The 21,904-nt window shown below is 38.8% G+C and overlaps 1 protein-coding gene and 1 long non-coding RNA gene across 2 annotated transcripts in view; both read right to left on the bottom strand.

Annotated features, from left to right (window-relative positions):
* The window catches only part of LOC114455643 (uncharacterized), a 36,280-nt gene extending 26,578 nt beyond the window's left edge, over positions 1 to 9,702 (bottom strand). The window contains exons 1-2 of the long non-coding RNA XR_003672751.1: positions 9,444 to 9,702; positions 7,802 to 7,921 (exon numbers count right to left, since the gene is read on the bottom strand). This is a non-coding gene — a long non-coding RNA (uncharacterized LOC114455643). The remainder of the gene's footprint in view (positions 1 to 7,801; positions 7,922 to 9,443) is intronic.
* Positions 9,703 to 18,211: 8,509 nt separating this feature from the next.
* Positions 18,212 to 20,636, bottom strand: gdf3 (growth differentiation factor 3). The gene is made up of 2 exons (XM_028436886.1): positions 20,343 to 20,636; positions 18,212 to 19,056 (listed from the first exon to the last, which is right to left on the bottom strand). Exons 1-2 carry the CDS (start codon positions 20,626 to 20,628, stop codon positions 18,212 to 18,214), a joined length of 1,131 nt encoding a protein of 376 aa, XP_028292687.1. The 5' UTR covers positions 20,629 to 20,636.
* Positions 20,637 to 21,904: the final 1,268 nt, after the last annotated feature.

Here is a 21,904-nt window from a genome sequence, read left to right as displayed (position 1 = left end):
TTCTTTAATAAAATAAAGAACCCAAAGGACATTTTAAGTGTCTGTCACTTATTGCATATTTTATTAATTTATAACACACAATAATGTTGAACTTGTTGGTTTTCTCGCCTAAAGCGTGCAGCCTACTTGTGATCCAACTGGTCCATATTTGGCCCTTGAACTTAAATTAGTTTTACACCACTGGCCTACGTAGACAAACAAAAAAGTGACTGACTGGCATATCTATTGATATTGTAGGGTTGATTTGTATGTAATTGTAATTTCCTGCTCGTATATAGGTGTGAATGTGTGCTTGTAATTGTATTTCTGCAAAAGACAATGATGCTGCATGCATGAATTGTCACTAAACATCACAACATGCAGGACTGCAGCCCTCTTGTCATCTCTGTTCTAAATGCAAGACTTGGGTTTCTAAACAGTCTGATTAAAATAATCCCAAATTGATTTGGTGAACTCAAATTCAAGGTAAAATTACAAGTCAGAAGTTGTATAATGCATTCTATGCTTGTACTGTATATACATCACAGTGATTGATAGCACACAGAAAAACAATCCAAAGGGATTTGCTTCCAGGAACACCTGACGACTCACATTTCTTTATCCTGTCCATTAAAGGTCCCATATCATGTTATTTTTCCATCTCCATTTGTTCTAAGAACCCCAAAAATATAGTATTTGAGGTTTATTTGAGTTTTAGCCTCTGCAAAGTCACTTTCTGAGCAACTCTACACTCTATAGACTTGACACTGACTTCCTCCTCCCCGCACTGTGACGTAGCGGCAGAAGACGACCCACATTATAAACACGAGAGAGCGTGGGGGCGCGGCGTTTGTGGGTACATACATAGACTGTAGATAATACATACAAAGCACTGTGCGAAGGATGCTAAAATGCTCACTTTTGTGGACGTTTACATGTCAATCACGGCAGAGAGCTTCCTGGAGGCGTGGCTTCTCCAGCTCAGTGCCGTGTCAAATTTGTCATCAAAGTGGGAACACGTCATTAAATTGGAGCGAGGTGTTTGGGCTCACCCTGCAGTAAGAAAGAAGCAAATCACCCTCTAACTAACAATTGAGGGAATCAATGAAAAAAACACTTTGGGCATGTGTATGAAGCCCACATAGCACTTTATGATGTTTAAAGCACAGACAAGTTGATTTAGCGTTACATGGGCCCTTTAACATACAGTCTTATGTTGCCTTCATGTTTTTATTTACCACTTAGATTTGGAAACAGAACAATGCTTAAGCTTTTAATTGCATTTCTTCGGTGTATTTCACTGTTCGTGTGGTTGTATTTTTGTGATTGTAAAGCATTTTCTTTGTGCCTTCTCTCCCAAATATTTCCCTTGATACCAGAATCTCAAGAGAGTATTCCTGTATCCTGCTTTCTACCAAACAGCCTGACACTGATCAAGCTTTTTAGTGATCCTCCATCTTAAAGGGTACTTGTAGTGTTTTTCTTTATCATTAAATGTGCATGGCTTTTGTTTCGCGGTAATACATAAAACACATTGGATATGACTAGTGTAGTACAGCTACCCTTTAAGCATCTTGTGTGCTGTTTGGTTTCTATTCCTTAATGTTAAATAAATAGTATTCATACTAGTGCAGTGTTAATAGCTGTAGGCCAGTTTTTTCACCTCCATTGTAGGATCCTCAGCTACCTTTATTCAGTGTTTCAAGCCTCTGTCAAATTTTCCATCCAGCATTACCTGACAGTTCTAAAAAGGATGTAATGCAGCTTGAGTATTTTCAATATTGTTGTGGAAAAGTCACTAAAGGTTAAACCTTCTTTACACGCCGTCTTAGACGTCCCTCTTTTAAATCTTTTCTTCAGTTTGCCCTTCAGCAGCTTCCCACTCTGTGATTTGTAGCCAACTAAAGCAGCAAAGTTGGACAAGCTAAATCCTAATACACGCACCAGGATTGACCTCAGCCTATTCACTTCAGCAAATGAGGAGAATTACTTGAAACACAGTCAAGGTGAGACACTGATTAATGACGCTCCCTCAGGTAGAAGCAACTCAGCGCTGTGAATCCACCGTGTCCTCTGTGACACACAGTTTTCACGGGTTTCACAAAACAATCTGTTTGTTTGTAATAAATCTGCCCGGAATAACAGATGGGACGAGGTAATTAATTTTCAGGAGAGAGTGCTTGAACTTTTCCTGTTGCCTTGGGAAAATTTAGGCAATTCGATAAAAGTAATTGAGAAAATGAAAATGGCCACGTGTGTAATTTACGATCATATCTCTCACACAGAGTAGAAGCAAACAAACAGATGACAGTAGAAGAGATGAGAGCTGTTAAGTGGCATAAGAAAGATTTCATGCTGGAGGATAAATAATTAACTTAACAATAGCTGTAGATACCGCAAAATCAATACCTTTATTTACAGACTGAGAAGTTTCATTGACGACGAGACATCTTGTGTCTTGATATTTTATACGTTTTGATTTTGTGAGATGTTACTTTGTCTCACCCGTACCCTCTATATCAGTGGTTCACATTTTTTCTAAATCTTGTTTACCCCCTCTTCATATCATAACTACCCTTGAATTTAGTTCAACTACAACTTGTATGCTTCAATAGTAAGTAAATACAGTCTCCTTTGTAAAATGTAGAAAATTATTGAATCCTATTGTCAGAAGTGTGATAAAATGGCCTCTACAGCATAATTGAATCCTGTTTCAATATTCAGCAATATTACTGTTAGTTTGTGGTGAATGTGTCCAAAAATAGCCTAAAAAGGAACTATGAACATTCCCCGATTATTTTTAAATGAATTGTTAAATCTTTCCAAGTACTCCCTGCGATGTGCTCCTGTACGCCTAAGGATTTACATACCCCTGATTGGGAAGCACTGATCTACTCTATATTAAACTGGAACAACAAAATAAACAATATATATTCAATATATGGTATATATATCATCCTACAACCATGGGGACAACATGGACTTTGACCTTTCATGTCTGCTTTTTTACTTTGAGCCCTAATCTAGTGCTTATGTGGGGGCCTTGGGCTGCTGGACTTGGGGTGGAACCAAGTGGTTACTGGTTTTTGTTCGAGGAGGTTGCTGAGTTCACCTCCAATAGCCATCGAGCATCTGTCTGATCCTGCCTTCACCAATATGCCTTCCAAGTGTGTTTCCATCTCAGCTTGTGGTGAATGACTTGCTGTTAGTCCTCTTCTACTGAGGGAAAACCTTATCTGACTCTGTGGAGAACATCGTGTTTCTTCTACTTTTAGGGTGTACCTCTTCAGTCGCATGGACAGAACTGAAAGTCTTTGTACAGTATGCATCAGGTATGGAGAGCTCGTATTTCCTCCCCAATTTTGCCCCTGCAGCAGGATGTTCCTAACCTTGACTGCAAGATGGATTCTCCAGGTGTTCACAAACACCAGAATCCATCTTGTACTGTTCCTGCCTTTGCCTTTTGAATTCGAATCGATGCGGTTTGAACCAATCATGAGGCAGTGTTGTGATTTAGGGTGGGATATCCAGGTGTTTGACGAAGGCAGAAGCGCCGAAGCAAAGTTGCGAAGAGAGGAACTAGCTGGGCTACAACCCATTCAAAATAGAAAGATGTTGACGCAGGAGGATGGTTAACGTGTCGCATACTCGTGTTGCAAAAATGACAAATGTCACTCAACAGCATAATGACCGCAGCATTACTATCCCAAAAGAAAGTTTTCACCAGCGGAGTCTCGTTGTTGTTGGAGCAGCGTCTCTGCGGCGCATGCCAATGACGCCATCCTCATTTGTTACCGTGCGATTGACTAAAACAAATCATCAGCTTCAAGCATTCTGTTCATGCCCCTCCCTGATTCCGAAAGGATTCGCCAGACACAGACCAAGATCGATGTGGAGAGTTAGAGGGAGGGCTACACATCAATCTGGCTCTTGCCAGGTTAGGGTGTTCCTATTAAAGCGGTATCAATAATCCCTGGAGAAATAACAGTCTTCCAATAGGAATGTGCGATACTTTATCGTTTATGATTTATCGTCAAAAACATTCTCACTGGTAAGAATATGTCATCCCTCAATATAAACGATAAATTCCCATGTCGGAAATTAGCGAGGGCCACGGGCTATTTGTCCCTCAATTTAGCCAAGAACGGCCCAAAAAAAACGCGTTCCGCGCGCCAAAAATGCCCCGTTTGTTGTCAACAACTTATTCTCTGGAGCAGAACTTTGTTTACGGAAGCCACCACCCCCCACACACACCGCCGTCTGTGCGTGTGTGAGGTGTTCGTCACGGCTACCAGAAGTTACTATACTGCGATACAACACGGACCGCTACTTGGTTAAAACCAGATAACCATCCAACAAAGGGAACCGATTCAAGTTCCTACGTCAGATCCACCCAAAGTTCCACAAACACTGGGGCAGAGATGAACCCGCAGCAACGACTATGAACTGGAAACTCAACTAAAACTAACTGTGCTAAGCTAACACACCAACACACTGACTGAGCTAAGTGCTAACGCTAAACACTCCAAATAAGGAATAATAGGCCAAGAAAAAGAACACGTCTTACTGTCATGAAGCGACAGAGAGCCACCAATTTGTTTATGGTCAGATTTAACACTTGTATGGAAGGATAAAAGCTAAACATGTCACCCGTTGTGTGAAAAAACATTAACATAATAACTAATGTCACTATTCATTCCTCCCAATTTGCGAAACGCAATATTTTTTAATTATATTTCATCAGCAGTAAAAACACTATTGAAATTATTTGTGCCTTAATGTGCTTTTTTTTTTTTTTAATAATTTTATTTTAAGTGAGGAAATAAATGAATTACATACAACACCACAAATAGTAATCCATATGCAAAAATATATTCCATAAAATATCAGCTCATGAGTTGTTTGAGTCAGCAGTTATTGTAGCCTTTTTAAATGCGTCTAGTGTTGATGTATTCAGATTTATTTGTATTTGTAAGGAAGCTGTTTACACTAAGTTGTGAATTTTTTTATTTTTAGTTTTTATTTATTGTCATTTTTATCGTTATCGTGATGAAAACGAGAAACTATCGGGATACATTTTTTTGTCAATATCGCCCATCCCTATCTTCCATTACTAATTATCACATTTTTATACTCCTGCCTCTGTATTGCAAAATATTTGATTTGTTTTACCAGACAAAAACAGTGAAATTCTGTCCTAAAACAGAGAAACTAATCTCTTTAAACCTACTAATTTAGTTTAATATTTGAAAATGTAAAACAGGGGTGTGCAATCCTGGTCCTCAAGGGCCACTATCCAGCATGTTTTAGATGTTTCCCTCTTCCAACACTCCTGATTCAAATGATTAACTCATCATCAAGCTCTGCAGAAGCCTGATAACGATCCTGGTAATTTCAATCAGGTGTGTTGGAAGAGGGAAACATCTAAAACATGCTGGATAGGGGCCCATGCGGACCAGGATTGGACACCCCTGATGTAAAAGGTGTTGCTTATGACTGTTCCATTTTTCAAACTGACTAACCATTATTTCCAATTTAAACAATAGTGAACATAATTCCAAAGGTTTGATTCCCGGGAACAAGTTTGCATGTTCTCTCTGTGCATGTCCTTTGCAGGTTGTCTGCATTGTTTCCCATGTGAGCTTGAAAAGGCACCAATAGATCCCTGCATGGATGTAAAGGGTAGAAATTATCAAATTAAGTTAATGGAAGCTGCTTGCTGTCATGACACATAGTCCTATTAAACAAATGATATATTTAATAAAAATGAGACCTTGACCTGCAGAGGGTCAGTGATCAGAAGATGAGAATATGTCCAAATATGTGATAAAGTTGTAAGATAATCATTATAATCTAATTTGTGTAGGAGTTAATTTGAAGGCGTTGAGGTGTATCAGCATGAAACGGGAGCTCATCCGAATGATTTCCAGTTTAATATTCCAACATCCATGAGAAGACTCACACCTGGACTCAGCTCGGAATTAAAGCTAAAGGGTCAGGGGTAATGGTGCCCATATGTGTGTGTTGGTACAACCTGCTGTCACCTCATTACAAGGCACCGCAAGCCATAATTCACACTGACATCCAGGGGCTGTATTCACAGACTATCTTATTTTACCACCAGGAGTTTGTTCAAATGGAGCTGAAAGTTCTGAGCCAGGAGTTTTTTCCTCTTTTAAGGCTTTTATTAATCTGCTCAAAGGAGATTTTTCGTGGAATTGGCAGCAAAAGGGAGGAGGAAGCAAATGAATTATACCTGGTTTAGATGTAAGCTCGGTGTGATCCTGTACAACAGTTGTGTTGCATTTTTGTGAACCGACAGAGGAGCTTATACTTCTATTCTTACACATCTTGTTTCAGGATCTTGAAGTCATGAGAGTGCGTGAACTTCTCTTCCCACCTAGTTGCAGGAAGGTGAATTTCTATTTTCAATAAGCGTTACACAATCAGGATTTTTGGGCCGATCACCAATCAGTGAGTTTATAAAAAACGACCACAGATCAGATCATATGAATTTAGGTTGTTTTTTAGGAACCGACCAAAATCCTTCGGTACGACCTGATACAGATTCACGGACCAGTGTGCGAAGTGAGGAGCAGGTCGATTATAAGCTGTATGCCGTTTTTTTAAATGATTGGCAAAATAAACTTTGCAGCTGTTGAATTAAACCGGAGTCCCATGTCATACGCAATGACTGCTGTGAAGCAAGGGAGTTAACCCCGAAGCTGAGGATCGCTTCAACAAGAGAGTTAAAGATGAAGCTGTGGAGGCGTACCACACTGGAACTATGTGAAGCCTCCATTAGCATTAGGAGCAAACACATTTACTGACAGTGGCATCGCAAAACCTGCTGTTGCTTATAGTCCGTATTCACAGGTGCACAGCTGAGGTGGGGCACACACGCGCGCTTGAGTGTCCACCACCGCCCTGAAATGAACAGAAGTCTCCGGTGTGAAAGAAAAAGTAAACGGCAGACGCTGCCCCCGCATTCAGAGCCAGTAGAATGGGGAAGAAGTACGGCGTTCAGCTGCTTCACTCCAACCGAGAGACATTTACACAGTTCGCTCATAGGTTTACACCTTTGAGCAGAGATGTGAGTGAAATAAAGCCATGTCACGTAAAGCAAACAACTCTTTGGTGTAAATGAGATGGACTAAACAATGCAATGGGAACATCTACAGAAAGTTTCATCACAACATTGACATCATCGATGTAAATTAAGACATTACAGCCAATCGCATTAATTGCGTAAAATGCAAAATATCGGCCGATCCGATAGATGTAAACTGCAAAGCCTGATTTTCAAACTTTGATGGAATTCAATTGAATTTTGAGGCAATCCGGATCAATATACTGATTCTGGATCAGTTTCAAAAACAGAAAATCTCTCATAATTGGCAAAATTAAAAAAATTAATATCTCAGATTGTAATTGACTGATCCCGAGTTATTTCAAATTTGTTCCTCAATTATCCCAGTGAGTTTCATCCGGCGTGGATTGGGTTTGCACATTTCATTGTGAATTTTCCAAAAAATAGGGGTGACCATACAGGACCCACTGTATTGTTAATAATGGAGATAGACATTTCTTACAAGATTTTAAAGCGGGGATCACCAACACGAAGCTCTCATGGATCATGTGAGGGGCCCTTAGGAGCTCTAATCACCACTGAGCTCCATCCAAAATAAAATTTACTGTCAATGTCAGTAAAGTCAAAAAGTATAGTTGGAGTGCAGTGTGAACTCAAAAAAATAAGAATCCAAATCTGTACAATTCCAGAGTTTGAATCACATCCTACCACACGGCAGACAGTCCGTCTGACCTTTTTAGTGGAATTGAAGATGTAGATCTTTTCCTGGGATTGAGCTGAGAGGCTCGTCGTCTTGTGGATCTCTTGGATTGTTTCGCCGGATTTCATGGACCATTACAAAAAACACCTGACCTGCATTTAAAAAAAACACAGGCTTATTGTCTAATCTCTTTTCAATAGTTATTGCTTTCTCTTTTTGTTGTACAACATATACTGGATATACAAATACAATCTTAAGAATTGATAAGTGCAAATACTTTCATTAATGTATTATTTTTTACGAGTAATCAAATATAGAAACATTCAAATCGATTTAGAGTAGAATATTTTATCCTGCCAAATTATATATATATACTGAACATTACACAAAATGTATCATAATACTACAACATAGGTTGAACATGAAACTGCTTCAAGGCACACTGTAACTTTTGGCCACTAGGGGCGCTAGACTTGTAACTTTCACGTCAAGCCACAAGTGCCGCAGCACTGTTGTAAAAATCAACAGTCAGCCGGGCCAGCCTCCCTTGTCTTTCGATTGTGTATGCAGACAGTAGTTGACCTGGAACTTCGGGATAAGGATTGGCTCTAAGGCCTGGGTTGGTCGGGCTGAAGTGTGAAGCAAGGCTGGGCTCGCGCTGCGGCTGGAGGAGCAGCAGCCCCCAATGCCGCCCTCCTCTCCCCGCCTCGGCGCGGTGGATGGGAGGATCCCGACGGGCACCGTAGCTGAGGAAATCCGCGAGAAGGGTCCGGCGCGGGTCCGGAGTCGCCGCCGAGACCCGGCCCCAGACACCGCCCCCCTGCGGCTCCTCCAGCCACGCTTCGCACTCTAGCTCGACTGACCCAGCCCTTAGAGCCAATCCTAATCCCGAAGTTACAGATCTGACTTGCCGACTTCCCATACTAAATAATCCACGTTTACCTCAACTATCATGGAGCTTAGTGCACCCAATAACGCAACACAAAACTACCATATTGTGCTCTTTTGGTTGTAAACAGAAGCTAACTTGTTTCAGCTTCCCACAGCAATGGCGCCGGGTCGGGATATGCCCGTATGTTGTGACATCATGTGGGAACTGTGTATATCTGAGCCTGACTGCCATAAAGTGAAAGTTATCCAGGCATTCTCCAGGTCACATGACCTGGCCAAAGACGGTCCGTCTCTCCAAACTTACATAGGCGGTATTTCAAGAGAGATGCCCCGCTCGGAGCACTGATACTGTCAAGCGCTGTATATTGGCGTGAGGAATCATTTAAAATAACTCATATGGGTCAACTCTTTAGGTCAAATAGTCTGCCTTTAACTAGTATGAAAAATCTTGCATTCAATATTAACATTAATTTAACTTAAATCTGGTAATGCACAGTATATACAATGCTATACAAATCATTTGATATACGAGCAACTATAAGAAAATAAAGTACACAGATAAATGAATTTCACTTATTTTACTAAGCAAAATATACAATTTTGTATTCATTTGTTCCCTTTACCATAAAACACTTACAGCGTGGCTGTGTGGCTAACATAGAGAATGTGCATTTAATAAGGCCAACTCACATCCTTCCATGGCTAAACCATTCACAAAGTCATCAACTGAATCATAGAAAACACTGAACATTAGCAACAATTTACATTTAAAAAATCGCTCACCGATTCAAATCAACTCCACCTCCAAACGACGTCACGGCTCAAGGTCCGACACAGCAGCGGAGCACATCTGCGTTAGCATTTAGCCCGTTAGCACTCGTTAGCAAAAAAAAGGTAGCAGTAAAATAAGCGTGTGCAGTCAGTACAGCAGCAGCACCGAGTGAATTTTGTGGCAGTGAAGTGATATATTTTTCTATTGCAACCTGTATCTGCTGGTCAAACGCAGCTTCTCCAACGAGAGAGAAAGCTACACCTGAGCACGTATTTTCCCAGGCTGATCTGATTGGCTGTTAGTTCTGAGGCGATGTGTCAAATGATGCATTCAGAACAATCGGATTTTTACAATTACAGCTTAATCATCATTTGAACAAATAAACTAACCTTTTTATTTTCTTTTATTTATTCTTTTAGATCCACTTTGTTTTTAATAATCTTTCAATTTATTTATCTCACAATCATATTATAATTTTATTTAGTGTAATCAGTTTTTTTTAACCTGGGTTACATATGTATAAGATTTTTTTTTTTTAACTCAAAGTGGATTTTCTATGCAATTTAATGAAAAGGAAACATTTCCAGAATTTATGAGAAATATCTTTTTCAGGAAATGTACTTTGATCTCCTGACATGTTTTGTCAACTGCCAGTCCTCTTCAGAGGCGTCTGCTGATTGCTTTGATGTTTATTACGGTTGTCTGAATAAATGAAATCTTAACTCTGATTCCAAAAAGAACTTGCTGGAATTATTACGAGGAAGTCAAAGAAACATCAAAGCGATGAGCGGATGCCTCTGAGGAAGAATGGCAGTTGACAATCGAAACATGTTAGGAGATCAAAGTAAACCTTAACAGTATTCAAAAAGAAGACAAAAATAATTTTCTGGAATTATTTCCATACCTTTTTAAGTTACTGCCTGCCTTATTATCTTCTCCTCTAATTAAAGTGAAACCGTGAAAATGTAGTATTTAAAAAGTGCTTTTCTAACTGGTAGCCCCTATCTGACCATACAGTACCTATGAAGTAGCTCATTGTTTCAGAAAGGTTGGTGACCCCTGCTTTAAAGTGTGAATGATCAAAGTACCATGATCAGGATCACTGATCTCCTACAAAGAGGATATTTGGCGCTTGGTGGATGTTTACGCTCTCTGAGTGCTGTTGTTTGTAGTTGGTCTCCCGTGTGCAGTTAACGGGTGGCGCGAGCAAAGCACCTCACACATGCTTTATGCTTGTACCAAAGTAGCATGACCTATTTTCACAAAGGGCGTTGAAACAGCCTTTAGCACTGTAAATGTACATTATACACATGTTGGGGAATCAAGTTAAATAAAGAATTGGCTTTGATGGCCAGGAAAATTCTCTATTTCTCCTTGAAATGTCAGTTTAAACAACCTCTTCTCAAACTCAAAGCTGCTCCCCACGTTAGTTTTTTAATGAGATTAAAAAAATCAGTGGATGTCACTCAATCGAACATAATATACTCCTAAAGGGAAGAAGGTAAATATTGCAGCTTGAAAGTTTGTTGGCAGTGGCTATTCGTACGGTAGCCGTATCAATATACCGACAGCGCCCCTCATTGGCCAGTTTAGGTAATATGATAGGTTACTCATTGGTCAGTTTAGGTCACATGACGTACTTGTACTTCTGTATGCAACAGACATGTTACGTATTCATGAATTGTTGTGATATTCATACGTAACCGAACCTTAACCTCTAACCCTAACCCTAACCCTAACCTAACCTAACCTAACCTAACCTAACCTAACCTAACCCTAACCCTAACCCTAACCTAACCTAACCTAACCTAACCCTAACCCTAAGATGCTAAGTACTTGTACTTCGGTAAACGTACGAATAGCACCGGGGGTTGTCCGTACGCCTACCATATGATTAGACACTTTCAAGTTTGTTTTCATCTCCACCCTGAACACTCCGTTTGTTGAAATTTTTCTCGCATTGCATTGTGGGATGTGGAGTCGCTGAGAAAGGTGTATAGAATTGTGTTTACTTCATCACGGGGAATACCGGAAACAAACAAGGATAGAAACCGTTAAGTGAATCACCGTCCTCCCGTCCAGCAAAAAATAAATAAAAATAAAAAATCAATGAAGTAAAAACACTTTTAAGCTTCCGTTTACTCCACATCCCACAATGCAATGTGTAAAAATGTCAAAGTATTTAGGGTTGAGATGAAAACGAACTTTTAAGAGCCAATTTTGACCTTTTTCCTTTCATTTTGGCGTAAATCATATTTGATTAATTGATCTATGAGGCCTATACACTATGATTTTATCTTATAAAAAATAAAAAATGATCAGGGGTAGCAGCTTTAATGTTTCCTGGAGTAAATCTAACAGGAAGCCAGACAGCATCACAGAGTGAGTAAACATTGGTAACTGCCCTTGGTTTGAATTCATCACTTCTTCTGAAGATTTTTGGCATAGAATTAAAGGATGAAAAGGACCAAAAATCTCTGTAGAGCTTTTGAAACTGCTGATAAATGGAGTCATCTTCTCACTGCTCTACACACACAGTAACTCAGTTACTTAACTGCAATTTAAAAAAAAAAAATAAAAAATTAATGTGTCATGTGTTAAATATTATTCATTATCTCCTAGTCCTTTTGGGAGTTATTCAGAAAAGTGTGAGCATCATTGACGGGTGTAACATCTGGTTTAATAAGCTGTTGATTGTGTGTTAATGTTCTGGCACACAAGGGTAAGTATGTGTGTGACTGTTGCAGTGTGGGTTAGTATGTTAATCACGCAGAGACCTGTGTTACTGGGCAGGTTACACAGCAATGCCATTATCATTGATTAGGTGATATTGTGCATGTACCACGTGTGTGTGAGTCGGCGTGTAAAAGGATTAGGAATATTGGAGCTGATGTGTGTGTGCTTAACCTGATTGGGAAGTGGTGTGGAGGTAATAGAAGGACCCATTGTGTAGAAATTGGTGAAAGGCGAAAAAAGTAAAGGCGAGATTGGGTAAAACCTCAGTTTAATATAAATTCAAAGGCATTCAAAGGTGAAAACAGAAGCCAGATTTTTAAAAAAAACAAAACACAAAAAAAAAAACGAGCAACAAAACCTTCTCCAAGCAGCAGCCCACACGGTCATCAAACACACCTCAAAAACGGAAGGCAATCAGGACACAAGCACCTGAGTGAAAGACAGACGACAGAACAGAACAGGAAAACTAGTCACTCACCCAACACACACACACTGACAACACTTGGAGTGTTTGATGATGGCACACTGACACACAGGGAGAAAAACTCATGGAATAACGAACTAAACTGAGAACAGACTACAACGATACTGATGGAATATTTACTGAATAAATGAAAGCCACGACAAAACAAAAACATATATTAAACCTATGGAAAGGAGGTTAACAACGGCACCCTTTAACAGCTGCATTAGCGGAGCAATGGCGCTACGCAATGCACCATGCAGCAAACAGCCAGTGATAAACTACAAAACTTACCTAAAAACCACACAAAAGAAATATTAGACACATTTATTTATTTTTTGGCAGGGGCTATCTGTACGTTTGCCGTCACGTGACTAAGACTAAACCTAACCCTAACCCTAAAAATTCTTGCGATATTGGATTATAACCTAACCCTAACCCTAACCCTAACTCTAACCCTAAACCTAACCCTAGCCCTAAGACTCTACGTACTTGTACTTCAGTAAACGTACCAATAGCACCGGGGATTGTCTGTACTGCAACCGTACAATAGACACTTTCTATTTTTTTTTTTAAAAAAAAAGGTCCATGCACCACAAATCAAAGAACTTGCTGAAATAACACAATCAACCGAAAACAAAGCCCACGAAGGAGAAACCAAAAACCTGGAGTAAACTTATTAAAGGAAAAAAGGGCAGGATCAAGAAATCAGACCCCATAGTACTCCCATAACGACAGCGCAGCTGATGCTGTGACAAGAGGATGGACAGATATTTAGAACTGGTGGTCGAGTTCGTTCTCATATGTATCCTTCTTTAGTAGCAGTGAGTGCAGCTTCAGCGCTGCAGGCAGGACCATAGAGCAGAGGAGGACAACTATGAAGCTATTCACTATGGAATCAATCCTTTTTCTGCACAAGAACATAGATTGTCCTTCTCTGTGTTACATGGATTATGTCCCTGTTTGACGTTCCCTTGTTGCCCGTGCACTAATCTGATGTTGATATTAACAGTTGTTTGTTAATAAAAGCGGGCTTACCACTAAAACAATCTCGTTTTTATGAGGAAAAAATTAGGTTTTAACTTTCGGGTTCAGGTCGGGCTCAGATATAAATATCTGAATGCCTGTCGAGTTCGGGTCGCACGAAAAATGCGGCCCGATCCGCACTCGGTGATATGATTATTTATTTACTCGCCGTTCACTTGACTGTTTACTGCAAGACCTGCACACATTCCTACGTGGAACCAAACAGTAGTTTGATCCACCGCGCTTGTCTTCTTCTTCTTCTTCTTCTTCTTCTTCTTCTTCTTCTTCTTCTTCTTCTTCTTCTTCTTCTTCTTCTTCTTCTTCTTCTTCTTCTTCCTCCTCCTTTCCAGCAGAGTGGATGCCTCAAGCCATCGCGAACGCGCATCAGCATCATTTGAGGTCACGCGGGAAATTCAAAAAGCATCACACAGTCTGTTCAAGGCAATAGACAGGTGTGTGGGCTCAATGTTTTCACTTCATCACCCATTAGCATTAAAAGACTTAAAATTAATGTTTTTTTTTTTTTTTTTTCACAAATCCTATATCTCCAAATGAAAAACACAAGAGAGCTGGTACACTTACCCTTAGTCCAGTATAAACTAACTCATCACATTATTTTGGAAGCCTCATACAACATAACCTATAATGGATCACCTGAAGAAAACCAACTCAATCTCAGGGATGACATTCAAACTAATCTCAGAAAGGACAGGACTTGGATTCAAACCTCAGTCGTGAAGCTTTGAGTCGTCACAAGCTCTGAACTAGCTTTCTAAATGTCTTTTAAAAACAGTAGCCTGTGCTTAAAATACCATCAATTAGATAGTTTTCAACACTGAAATACAAGAGTGGAAAAACAAATGGAGAGAGAGAGAGAGAGAGAGAGAGAGAGAATACACTGCTGGAGCCACAGTGCCCCCTGCTGGTAAACCCTTTAAAACCTTCCTTTTTGTTCTTTTTCCACAATCAGATTTCACTCAAAACTTATCCAGAATTATTTCACTTACATCAAGTGGAATAATATGTTAGTTAGGTAAAATTACCTCAAATGTAATGTCACTTTTTGTTTCCATTGGTAAAAAAAAAACTCAAAACAAAACAAAAAAAAAGCACTTAATTATTTTTAAAAATTAGATTTAAAAAGTTTCCGATGTAGCCCAGCGCTAACAATGATAAACTAATCCTGGATCATTCTATCAATTAAAGAAAACAGCTTTATCTTTACATGCCTTTCTTTCTTTCTTAGTTGCGTCACAAATGAGAATCAATCCACCAGAGGGTTTTTTTACTCTCACACGCTTTCACATCAATAGTTTGTTTTGTCCTGTGTTTGGTGGTGAAGCAGTAAGAGTTGAATAAATGGAATAAAAGGAGTACATTAGATTTGAAAGTACAAAGCAAAGAGTCTGTCTAAGGGGCACCGATTGGAAAGTTGCGCATGCTAAAATGAAGTGCAACTTTTTGCAACATTTAACAACAAACCAGCTAAAAAACACGTAGGACTTTTTTAATGTTGCTTTTGACCAGATTTACAGTAAAATTTGTGATATTTCCTGTCTTGTAAAAATATAATGTCAATGTTAAATCTAAATCTAAATGTTGATTATTAAATCAAATATAACATGCTAAATATAAGTGTTTAATCTAAATCAAAATGTTAAATCGAAATGTTAAATCGAAATGTTAAATCGAAATGTTAAATCGAAATGTCACAGGTGAAACTAATTATTTAGCTAATATGCAAATTCACCGGAAGTACCAAGATAAAAGCCCATTCCGGGGAATTTGCATATTTTAAATATTGCATAATATTTCACCGTGACATTTACATTTAAATTTAACATTTGCATTTAAATTTAGCATTTACATTTAAATTTAATATTTACATTTAAATTTAACATTTAGATATTTTTACGAGAGAAAAAAAAATCACAAACTTCACAAGTATTGCTGTAAATCTGTCCAAACGTTTTTAAAACGTGGTTTGTTACTAAATGATGCTGTTTATTTTAGTATATACAACTTCACAGTCGCACTAAATCTAGAGTTAGGTAAATGTATACACTGACAAATAATACAAGGAGGCTGCATCCAACAGGATCGGATGAGTCATGCTGCCTGTACAGGCTCCAACTGGACTGGTATTGATTATTCATTTCTTACTGGCTGTTGCAAACATGGGAGGGGGCGAAGCACCGAGCGTTCTATAAATTTACTGGTTTTATCACACAAATTAACTTTTATTTCAGGAGCACAACCATTGTTCTCTGTTTTCTTCACTTACCATCAGAGGTTACAGATTCACTGTCAATTTTTGTTCAGTCAGATTGAAATGAAAGCATTCATATGATCAGGTTAGTGTTTAATCTCATTTTGTATTTTTTTTTTAAGGTTGATTTAGGAGAAGATGAAAGATTAAAATGTGTCGATGGGCACAATCCTGCACAACAAATAATGGCAATGGATTCCTTGATCTGACAAGAAAGCAAACACCAATGCTAATCAAATATAACAGACGATAAGCTATTCCCAGTGACCTCTGAGCAGATATTTGATTTCCATGTATATGCAACGTTTTCAGAGATTTTCAAAGCTCATTTGATTTGGGGGGGTGAATGAAAATAAATGTGTTGAAAACTGTAAGTGTTCAAACAACATAAATGAAAGGTGATTGTCGATCATTGAGAGGTCTGTCATATTGTGACCTTTCAGTGTTCCTGGTTACGCCTCATTTCTATCTATACAGGAAGTGGACGCGCCATCAAAATAAGGCCTTTTGTGTTTTGATTTGAAAGACAGGAGGCAATATGAGTTTGACATTTAAAGAGATGGAAGGTGCAAAGCTGATCCCAGAGGCTGAAACGGAAGCAAATGTGTCTTTGTCAGACGAGCGATGTTGCAGTGCCTGAGGCTGCTTCCACTTCCTGTCTCCCTTCTGCTGCTTGGTTTGTTCAGTCAGGCTCATGCCAGATAAGGAAAAAGAACATACGATAGCATTCAAGCAGGGTGAAACAGATAAAGAAAAGACACTAGAGAGTCACTGGATTTGCTTTAGACGAATATTATTAAAACTACATATATGAAAAAGGGTGATTTATCATAAATCATCAAAATGAAAGTCTTAAGATTAAAATAATCAACCGTCCAAAGCAACATAAGTCTCCTTCACTCTTGCAGTCTTTCCTTCATTTATAGTCAATTTTATGAACTGTCAACCTGCTGGTTTATTAGGTCTGTAAGGCGGGGGCTGCTATACTTATCTGACAGAGTGCTAAGATAAGAAAGGTATTTCCTGATAGTGCTGATAAAAAAAAAGAGTTATCATCAACCCCCAGGAGGTAACTGCTGACTGCATAAACAAATGTTAGATTATTGTCATTTACATTATTTAAATCCCTTCTTTATTTGGTAATTTTCAAGTTCTTTATGCAGTCAGTCAGAGACTCATGGGTAGGCATTATCAGAACAATTTAAGATTCAGGCATCCATTATTATTAGTTCAAAACTTTTATGATTAATGAAAAACTAAGGTAATCATCATAATGATGTGAAATTAAGATTGAAAGTTAGTCTATATCATGTATTACTATAAGCTGCATGATCCCCAACAGAGTAATGCTAATTATTTCTTACTGTCTGTGGGTAAAACTTTTTGGGTGATTTAGCATTATTGTCCCAGCTCTCTTCAATTATATTGTGAGTTATAAAAAATGTTAAGGAGTTACAGTAAATCAAAGTGGGAGTTCCTGCTTGATGTAGAACAAACTATTCATTGAAGTTGGTTATATAAAGTGAGCCTTTTCACTCAAACCACATTTATGACAAGATATTAAAAGGTGTAACATTGACAATATGAGTGGTATCACGCAGGAAGGGAGGTCAGATTTAAAAAAATAAATAAATGTACTTTACGTTTTTAATTTTTCTTCTATATTCCTATGTAGTCGAAAAGGTCATACCTCACGTAGTTGAGGCTGTCCAGACTTAAAGTCAAATAAAAGCATGCTTATTTTTCCCCAAACTGCAATTCTTGGTCTTTTTTTCTTTCCAAAAATGTTGTATTATAATCGCAAGCACATTATCACCTACTGTATCATATTGTAAACTCACCCCTACTTAATGTGTGTGCAAATCCCTGAGTGTGTTTGATTTGTGATTAACTTAAAGTCAGCAAAAGGGGGAAATTAATTCCAACCCCTTACACCCAAACTAGGAGTATATGTAGCTAGACTGTATAGTGATGAGTTAGCCCTTAGTTGTTGATATATAAAACCAAAGGCAAAAAATTGCAAAAGGAACAAAAATCTACTTGTTTGTAGTTTGGAACATTGCAAACTCATCTCAAGCCAGAACTCATTTCAACTGATTTAAATGCTTTTTATTTATTACCAGTCTTACAAATATTTATTTTCTGTAAATGAATAATCATTAAAAGTGAAGTTACAAATACAAGTCTGAATATCTTTTAAAAAATGGTCAAAACAACAATTACTGCCAGCCTATTGTTCAACAACACTAAAATAAGCAGAGGTAAAGCAGAAATGTGCAGTGACCTCATCGACAGCCGCACTCGTCCACGACCATGTCCTGATAATGTCGAAGCACCACGTTGTCATTGTTGTCATAGTAGAGCATGGAGATTGGGGAGAGGCGGATGGGGACGCAGCACGGCTGTGGCGTGCCGTGCGGGTCCAACGAGTGCACCAGTGTTTGGAGGATGGCGTGGTTGGTGCCATTCAGACTCTCACTGAGGGGGAACGGACACTCTCCATGGCAGTAGTTGGCCATGTACCCCTGAGGGGCGATGATCCAGCTGTGCCAACCCACGTCTTTAAAGTCGATGAAAAGGCGGCGGGCCTTGCACACATTAGTGGACGCCACAGGAAGTCGGACGGCGCTTCTCCTCTGTCTGGAGCGGCACTGGTGGGGGTTGAGGGACACGGCCACCAGAGACGCCTGGATCTGTGGAAAGGTGAAGTCCACTTCCAAAACATCAACACCAGATCCCAAAGACTCTTCTGCAGCTGCATTAAGAGGCAACATCTGTAGGACCAAACCGTAGTTACGTCCTGGTTTCCTCCAGCTCTCTGCCAATGGGGTGAGGTCTATAGAAATGGACGAGGCTTCCGGCTGCAGCTGGACTGACTGGGTCAGAAGAAGCCTGCGGCTCGCCCGAGGATCCACTCCCCTCAGCGTGGCTCGGATCACTTTGTACAGAGACACACCGATGGCCCAGGAACGCTTCAGGAGCTCGGATGCTTTGAGGGGTCTCCAGTGAAACTTAATCTCCAGCTGAGCCAGAGATAGCTGCTCTATAGGCTGCAGGACGGACATGTTGAAGAAAAGCTGCTTCTCCAGACAAGCTTGGCTTCCATTGCTGCCAAGAGATATCAGCTGACCTGCAACACATCAGAGGTGTAAAGCGTATGGAAATATCCTACTCAAGTAGAAGCACTGTTACTTGATTGAAGTTGTACTCAAGCACGCCATACATAAAATATTCAAGTACAAGTAAAAAGTAGCTCAATTAAAGTTACTAGTTATTTTAACCCCCCCCACATTTATTGGTGGTAATAAATCTTGCCACGGTTCCCTTGCATACAGTAAACATCTGATGTATAAACTAAAAAAAGGAAGATACCAAATCTTGGAACTTAATTTATGTATACAATTTAAGGTTTGTCAAAATGTTGTCTAAGTATAGCTAAATGTATTAACTCTAAATCTGAGAAAATAACCTCCAATGCTGTTTTGCACGTGCATTACGTTTCATCTGATTGGTCGGCTATGATGTAATGCATTTGATTGTTGTTGTTGCATTTTTTGTAGTTTCACAATGTCTGTTTATTGGGGCTAGGCAAAAAAAAAAAAAAAATGTAATCAATTTATCAAATTTGTAGATAAAACTTTTTATTTTGCAAATTCGAGTTAAAATATATGTGTTTTTTTTTTTTTTTTTTCTTTCACCACATTTTTTTCTGACTTTTTCTCTTTCCATCCTTGTGGGTTACCGTAGCGCTTTGTTAACCTTTGTTTACCCTTTGAGTAGGCTATGTGTGTGCCACAGGCATTTTTTATTTTTTATTTGCACTATGCTGACATGCTAAGGAAAGTGTTTATTATTTTTTTTTATTGTAATCTTATAAAATATGTAGTCATCTGATTTCTCAATCAGAAAATTTAAGCTACTGTGAAGTTGCTGTTGCACTTTTGCTTAAACCTGGGTTAAAGCTTGAAATAGTTGAATGACAGCCTTATTTACTTTTTATTTTTCGACTGTTCTGTGCATTTTAACTCTTGAGGACAATCACAGCAATAATATATCTGATGTCTGCAGTCATTTTTAAGTGTATTGAGAAAAAAAATTTTTTTAAAAATCAGGAGATTTTTTTTAGGTAAACATCACCCAGCCCTACTGTTAATTATTATTTTACTCAGTAACTGTTGGGTGTAGAAATGTAACAAATTGTTTTACTTCTTTTAAAACGTACTTAAGTACAAGTAAAATGACTGATTTAGAAATATTCTCAAAAAGTACATAAGTACCCATAAAAGCTACTCAATTACAGTAACGTGAGTACTTGTAGTTTTACAAGTTGTTTGATCTGTACAGTAATTTAATTGCCTTTATATCTAAATATAATAATAAGAAATAAAAAAAAAAAAAAAAAAAGTTACTTCCCACCTTGGTCCTGCACGTAACGGATGATGTTACCGCGGACTCCGTACTCGGACACCGTGCAGGAGTCGCTCTCCTCGGCCCGCGTGCTCTCTGACCTGCGGAACATCCTCCACAGGGCGGGGGGCACGTGTCTCCGGGGATGGCGGCTTCCTGCGGGCTGAGGCAGCTCAGAGAGCCCCATAGAGCTGAGGAAGTTCCTCCCCTGGCCCTTCGTCTCCTCCTGGTGAGACACTGGGCTCAGGCCGAGCAGACAGAGAGTCACCACCGGCAGCAGCAGCACGGAGGCCATGTTTGCCTGTGGAGCCTCTTCACCTGCAGCTTTAACAGCAGGGCCTCCTGCAGACAGCTGATCAATCAGCTGATAGAACAGCAACACATCTGATTACAGCCTGAGTTCCCTCTTCTTTGGATTTGGTTGATTAAGAAAATTGTCCTAAAGTCTCACCCATTTGACTAGTTTGGATCTTGTTTTCTCATTAAATTCTAAATGGCTTAATTTCACATTCATGGCACACTATCTCATCTCCTCTGTGACCCAAGGCCTTGGATTTTCATTCTTTTATTTTACCTTCCAACACTGACATAGATCACATGTATATTTGACCCCCCGCCTGTTATCTGGAGCCCATTTGAGATCAAACTGCTCTTGAATTCTTCCCACTGTTGCTAAATGCTTGTTCATGTGGATCTTGTTGGGTTCTTTCTTCTTTTTTACTATGGACTTTATATTTCGTTCAGCGCTTTGAGATGACTTTGTTGTATTTTGCGTTATATAAATAAAGTTGAATTGAATTCAAATGAAATCTGATAAAGATGCTTTGAAATCTCTCAGTGTGAAAAATATAGCGACTAAATGTTTCTGGAAACTCCATTGAGAACACTGGACTTTTATGTGGTCGAGCAGTGGTTCTCAAACTTTTTTGGCTCAAGTACCTTTGTCTGACTACAACATTTTGTTCAGAATTCTGTGAAAAAACAACTATAGTGCATAGTGACGGAATGAATGAGTGATAACACACATTTTAAAGAATCTAATTTTGTAAAAAAAAAAAAAAAAAAGTGGAACGAAACAGTATTTAATGCTTTCTGAATATATTTATTTCTAGAGTTTTGTCATTTCCAGTCGTCTCCCTCCTGATGTGGGACCAAGACTAACCTTTGTATTTTCAGTTCATTTTCTAATCAAGATGATTTCTATCATCATCTTATGTGTTTTTGGTGTCATTTTGTTGTTTGTTCTTTTTATTATTCAGTACATTTTATCATATTTTTTGGGGTTTTTGTTGTTGTTTTTGTGTGTTGTTGGTGTTAGTTAAATTATTGTCTCTCAGTGGGTGTGTTTTTGTTGTCGTTTTGTGTCACTGGTCATTGTTAATATGGTTTTTTTTTATTTTATTTTTTTTACTAAAAATATACATCATAACCCCCCATTTTTAATGCTTTCATTTGTTGATTTTCTTCTCTCTCTCTTAATTAAATTAAATTCAGTTCAAAACAGTTTTATTGGCAAGGCAAACAAGTCTGCATTGCAAAAGCAAGTGTGAAATAGAACAATGTACACACAG

The sequence above is a fragment of the Gouania willdenowi genome, chromosome 21 (assembly GCF_900634775.1).
Source record: "Gouania willdenowi chromosome 21, fGouWil2.1, whole genome shotgun sequence".
NCBI lineage: Eukaryota > Metazoa > Chordata > Actinopteri > Blenniiformes > Gobiesocidae > Gouania > Gouania willdenowi.
The sequence above is the reverse complement of the archived record's forward strand: the minus strand, read 5'-3'. Positions and strand labels throughout refer to the sequence as shown.